The following is a 4102-nucleotide window of genomic DNA, read 5'->3' on the forward strand; positions in this document are numbered from 1 at the left end:
GGATGAACAGTGTTGTAAACTAGCTAATTAAAAGCACTATGTAACCATTTTAAATTGAAACAGGTAATATTTATAAAAATTTAGCATCATTACACTTAAGCTTCCTAACCAATTGAGCAATCCTGTCTTCAACAACAGATCTGACAATGAGAACAGATTTGAGAATAGAGCTATTTTTAATCATTCAAAGAGCAAGCTCAGTATGTTTCAAATTCTTTATTTTACACATCATCGCTGCATAATTTGAGGCTGGTTAAATACAACTGATTTTCAAAATCTCTGAGTATTTCTAGATTACTACATGCAAGTGACCATGAAAATATTTGGCATTTTTAAAATTTTGAAATTAAACAGGCACTTACAGGAAACATTACCATTCAGATATCCCCATCTCAAAATAGATGCTGCAGAACATGGCACATGGAACCTCCCACCAGGAAAAAGGTGGTTACTGATCATTTCGTCTAAGTGCCATAAGAGTAAACAGGTTTAAAGAAATGTAACTGGGGTTATTCAGCTTACTCATAAAGTAAGGTTAACTGACAAGACTTGCACTGAAGTGTATAAAAATATTGGTACAAAAACCATAAGTGAAAGTAGTTTCCATACAGCAGGCTTCATTTTGGTACCTATACCCCACATTTAGTGTGTCAGACCCCATGCATATGAATTTAAGACAGCAACATTTTTCAGAGATATTGAACAAGTAACTTGAATTTAATGTTTAAAAAAACTAAAACAGAGTGAGGGGAGGTTTGAATCTGAGCTAGATCTAGCCAGTGTTCCAGTTTAACCAACAGGAAATTGTCCAGATCTGGGTAATTACATATTTCACAAGTCCTCCTGAGTCTCCCATTACAAAAATTTCCCCTGGAAAATGAAGAGAATACATTTTTGAGGTCAAGAAGATGGTATCTGTGTATATGTGGGGGGAAAAAAAAGACCTTACTTACATTAAAAAAGAAGGGTACACAATTCTAAGTATTTATGGAAAATTTACAGTTTTACCAAATCCAAAAATGCCAATATAGGCTCATCTCCACACTGCAGAAAACATAGTGGTACTGCTGTAAAGTAGCAAAATGGTTACTTAATATGCCCCACCTCCACCCCCCTAAAAAAAAGAGAAAGCACCCACAATGACATGCTACATAATCCCTTGAGAGGAAAAAAAAAAAAAAATTCATACCAAAGACAACTTCAGGGCTTCAAAGAGAATACAAATTTAGGAGCCATGGAACAGTAGACTCAGAAACACCTACCTCATGGTATATATTTGCATTTCTCAAATACAACATATAAATGTGGTTCTCAAAAAAAAAAAAATATATATATATATACCATGTTTTCTTTTTGCAGGATATAAGGGCCACTCAGGTTTTCTACTTGTAATCAAACACAAATATTTAAATTTTTTCATGTAGAGAATTAGCATGAAAACGAAGAAGAAAAATCAGTATTATGCAGAAAGAAAGCAAAATTACAAATACCAGCCTATTCATAGGAAAATCTTTAATGTTATGCATATCTGAGTGCTTATCATCAATCAAAGTGTGCAGTTTAAAAAAAAAAAAAAGGCAGCTTGAGAAAGTTCCAGTGTTTAAAAGAAAGCTTTTTTTAAAAAATGTATATACAGGAAGAACATTTAGTTATATCATAAAATAAATGCAGCACTGTAAGATAAAGGAAGACTGTAACAAATGGAGTTTTGGCCTTTTTTTTCCCCCTACACACTGCAACCATCTTTAACCTGCTGAACTTAATCACAACAATTACGGGAGGAATGTTTTCTCTCTATTCAGTTCACATTTCAGGCTGTTCAGCAGATGCCTGTGATTCTGGAGATTCAAATCGCTGGTGAAAGTTTGTCCTCTGTTTCCTCAATTTTTCAGGAGCTTTTCTCCATAAAATGATCTCCTAGTAAAACACATACAAAATAACAACTTAATATTCTCATATTATTGCCTTAAATTCCCACCTTCGAGACACCACCACCCCAACTTTAACCATAACAAAGTTAAATTTTCCCCTACAGAAGTCCTCCTCCTTCTAAACTGACCCACTTTCTTCCAGTTCCAATCTTGGACTGCCTCGTCTGCCTCTCATATTCCCTTGACTACTCCAATCCAACCAGGCACAAAATCCTAGCTATTACTGATTTAAAGAATTTCTTAAAATTTATGTTTTGATTTCTGTCCCATTGTCCACAGTTGGGCCCTTGTCATTTCAGCCTCTGATATTAAGCTGGCTTCCTGGTAGATGGCTCCTTTCTTCACATCACTACCAGATTGTTGTTCTTGTGACCTGCCATGAGGTCAATGCCCAGAGACCTCCCAGCTCAGGCTCGTGGCAACCCCATGCACAATGGAATCAAACACTGCCCAGTCCACCCACATCCCCATCATCAGGTGCAGACTGGACTATTGTGGTCCACAGTATTTTCACTGGCTGGTTTTCAGAAGTACATCACCAGGCCTTTCTCCCTGGTCCGTCTTGGTCTGCAGCCTCTGTTGAAACCTATCCAGCATCACAGCAACACATAAGCCTCCACTAACAGGTGGCTGGTGGGTATGCATGAGGTACACTGGCCAGAAATGGAACCTAAGTCAAACTGCAGGGAAGGTAAGATTTCTACCACTGAACCACCAATGCCTCACTACCAGATCAATCTTCCTAAAACACTGCTTGAATTACTCTTTAATAGTTCTCATTGCCTCCTGGATAAATCTCCAGACAGGCATTCATGGCCTTCCAAAACCTTTATCCAATTTCCCAGTATCACCCTCTCCCGTATTTATACCTCCCCTCCTTCCTTCACCAGCCAAACTGAGTTACTCTCTGCCTCTAATGCACTCCAGATAAAGCTGCATAACCTCTTTCCCTACGTTGTTGTTGTTGTTGTTGTTATGTGCTGTCAAATCAGACCCGACTGGTAGCAACCCCTCCTTGGGTTTCAGAGGCAATGTCACTACAGAAGTAGACTGCCCAACCTTCCCTTCGAGGAGTGGCTGGTGCGTTTGAACCGCCAGCCTTCTGGTTAGCAGTCAAGTGCCTTAGGTACTACGCTACCAGAACTCCTATACCTCCCTGAAATCTTTCCTGAATTTCCATAATTAGTTGCTTCATAAAGTCGTAACTGGTTCCGTTTTAAACCAACATATCAGACTTTAAATGTGAGTACATGGGAAGGAATACACTTACTCTAATAGTGCTGCCATAATGTAACTGATTTAAAAACTATAAATTGCATGTAATTTATTCTGAAATTATAAATTACCTATGTTTAATTATACAGCATTATAGCAAGATTGCGGGAATAAGTGTTTTCTCTTCCAAATGACTGTCAAACTTAATTTTTTAAGTTTTCTGTTAATTAACTTGTATAATTATATAATTCTTGTTTCTTCCAACTGCATTGTGAGAACATTTAGGATAAACTATGTAATAATAAAAAATAATATATAAAGGTATATATAAATGGTATTTATGTGTGTGTAAATTAATACTGTATTATTAATAAAATTATATGTGTATACAGATATGTATAGCTTCATTTCTAAACTAAATACAAAATGTCATAGAAAAAAAAGTTTTGTATACTTCACTTTGAACACAAATATTTGCCACTCAAATATTTATTAATTTAATTCAGAACATAAAAGCCTATTCTAATCCCAGTCTTCATTCAGAATTCACCAAAGGCTTTTAATTGATGTTCATACGAAACAGGGTTTATGAATGATAAACACCTTACATGAAAATGTATTAAAACTGGATCATCTCATGGTCATTTATAATAGAACTGTTTAATAAGGGAAAACTTTAAATCAAAAAACCTATCAAGTAAGCTATGGTACTATGTACCTACTACAAGTGACAGTGTAGATAGATCTTTATTCACAAGGGACACATATTCCAGACACTTAATGGAAAAACAAAGAGCAACATGTCTGGAAGGAAAACTAAGCTGAGACCTCAGGTGGGGTCTCTGGAGACTTTTATTTCATTCTCGGTTCTTTACTGACTGTATTTTTTAAAAAAAGAAAAAAAAGCAGGTACTGCTTTTATTTAAAAAGAAGAAAAAAAAATTTTAAAGAAAAAT

The 4102-nt window shown here is 35.8% G+C and overlaps 1 protein-coding gene across 1 annotated transcript in view; it reads right to left on the reverse strand.

Annotated features, from left to right (window-relative positions):
• Nucleotides 1–1803: 1803 nt before the first annotated feature.
• The window catches only part of VPS26A (VPS26, retromer complex component A), a 63095-nt gene continuing 60796 nt past the window's right edge, over nt 1804–4102 (reverse strand). Inside the window, exon 9 of the mRNA XM_007940671.1 lies at nt 1804–1917. Coding sequence (XP_007938862.1) covers nt 1804–1917 — 114 coding nt within the window. The remainder of the gene's footprint in view (nt 1918–4102) is intronic.

This window comes from Orycteropus afer, unplaced genomic scaffold (assembly GCF_000298275.1).
Source record: "Orycteropus afer afer isolate SDZICR_OR568_19922 unplaced genomic scaffold, OryAfe1.0 scaffold00070, whole genome shotgun sequence".
In the NCBI taxonomy this organism is placed as follows: domain Eukaryota; kingdom Metazoa; phylum Chordata; class Mammalia; order Tubulidentata; family Orycteropodidae; genus Orycteropus; species Orycteropus afer.